The following is a 1,889-nucleotide window of genomic DNA, read 5'->3' as shown; positions in this document are numbered from 1 at the left end:
CAAAGCTTTCCTCTCGGACTGAATTTCCCCTCAGTGCCATTGTCTTCAGTATCACTAATGACTTGCCACCTGCTGTTCAATTTTCATGTACCTTTTCTTAAAATTCCACACCTAGTTCATTTTTGGGAAATTTTCTGTGATAGATTTAAATTACATAGTTGAACACATTTCCATAATATTCAGATTGTTTCAGGACCTGGACTTTATTATTGCATAAATTCTGAATTCCTACACAAGCATTACTAAAACTACTGTTGTACAATTACATAACTATTTACATGATTATATAATATTTCATTAAAATTGCTATTATGACATTGTTTACTTTGAAGATGGGCTCAGCATGTCTTCTTTATATTCTCTGGTCAGCCACTCATAAGTTTATTAAAAACTCTGAGGGGAATGAGTGAATTACCAAATGAACACTGTGCAAATACATGCAATTCACATTTTTCTCATAAGATTAGGGGATTTTGTGTTCCTTATCCAGACAAAGCAGGGTCCAGATACATTGGAGTCACGGCTCATGAGCAGAAAGGGGCTGACAGTTGGGAAACACATAGTGATTATTGTACTGACGTTGAAGATAAACAAGTCAGGATTGTTAAAAAGAGCCATACACACGTGAACGATGGAGGAAAGTGTGTAAAAACAGACAAAAGTGCTCGCCAGGAGAAGGATGGTTTTGGTAGCTCTGGACTCAGGGGAGGATCTGGAGGGCACACTGGTCCTATGGATGTGTTGAACCCTCTGCTTGTACCTGTACAGGATGAAAACCACAGAGACACTGGCCCAGAGTATGAGCACCAAACAGAAAACATCAGGGATTGATAGCAATGCTGCATATAATGAGTCTCTGGTTTTGTCATGACGAACAGCAGAACAGTATCCAAAACTTTTTCTGTTTGTGATGTTTTTGTTGCTCCAATTGCTAGTCAGAAATATAGGATACATGACATTTATCAGCATGACATTTATCCAGCACAGGAAAATTGAAGGGGCAATGCACTTGAGAGGTTTCACTTTAAGCCCTGCCCACCTGGAGTTCCTGGGGCTGATCATGATGGCCTGGAAGACACTCAAAAGGCAGGTGGTGCTGATGGACACACCTCTGCCCACTCCACGAACATAGGAAAAATAACGGCATCCAAAATCACTGAAGATCTGATACCACCCAAAAGATGACATTGCATCAGGGATTTCCCTAGAGAACAGGACCAAGGAGTTGGCTACAATCAGGTTCTTGACTAGCAAATCTGTGGGCATTAGCCCGCACCCAGTGAAATAAAGGAGGAGACAGTGGTAAAGAAGAGACAAATTCCCCAGGATTCCAAGTATAGTCTGTAATAAGATGATCATTCCTACTGTCAAATTCCCAGTGGCCATCCTGTCAGTTCTCATTGACTGATATTTGTCTTCTGAGATAGAGGACTCTGCATGGAAATATGAGGCGAGGACCATATGTGTCATGTCAACTGAAATCCAATATTCTCCACTTACCAAGGGTTTCTTCTGTGAAATAATTACTTATAGTTTCTCTGTCATTTAGAGGCTCCCAAGAGTTAAATGTATAGCCATTAAATTATACTAGCAATGTATGATTCACTGCTATGCAGGCCACACATGCAATAACTTCTTTATTCCTCAGAACTTCATGAGACAGACACTATAACATTCCTTAATCAGATGAGGACTATATTGGTACAGAGAGGTTAAGTGTTTCCTCTAAATTCGTTCACCGGTTAGTGGCAAAGGAGGTATTTGAAGGTGGCTGAGCTGGTAACAGAGATAGCGCATTTACTCCATATTAAAGTAAAATACTGGTTAGCTGTGTTCTCCAAACAAACTAGATGAAAGTTAGTTTTGTTTTTGCACCTTGCCATTTCAGG

At 40.1% G+C, this 1,889-nt stretch overlaps 1 protein-coding gene across 1 annotated transcript; it reads right to left on the bottom strand.

The window, feature by feature from the left end:
* Window positions 1-444: 444 nt before the first annotated feature.
* Window positions 445-1,470, bottom strand: LOC131397897 (vomeronasal type-1 receptor 4-like). Its single transcript, XM_058531008.1, has one exon. The coding sequence runs from the start codon at window positions 1,468-1,470 to the stop codon at window positions 445-447; it is 1,026 nt and encodes a 341-aa protein (XP_058386991.1).
* Between the last annotated feature and the right edge of the window lie 419 nt (window positions 1,471-1,889).

This window comes from Diceros bicornis, chromosome 34 (genome assembly GCF_020826845.1).
Source record: "Diceros bicornis minor isolate mBicDic1 chromosome 34, mDicBic1.mat.cur, whole genome shotgun sequence".
NCBI lineage: Eukaryota > Metazoa > Chordata > Mammalia > Perissodactyla > Rhinocerotidae > Diceros > Diceros bicornis.
The sequence above is the reverse complement of the archived record's forward strand: the minus strand, read 5'-3'. Positions and strand labels throughout refer to the sequence as shown.

What these genes read in the sequence shown, in the direction of transcription:
- LOC131397897 (XM_058531008.1), bottom strand. Translation starts at nt 1,470, where the DNA reads ATGACACATATGGTCCTCGCCTCATATTTCCATGCAGAGTCCTCTATC.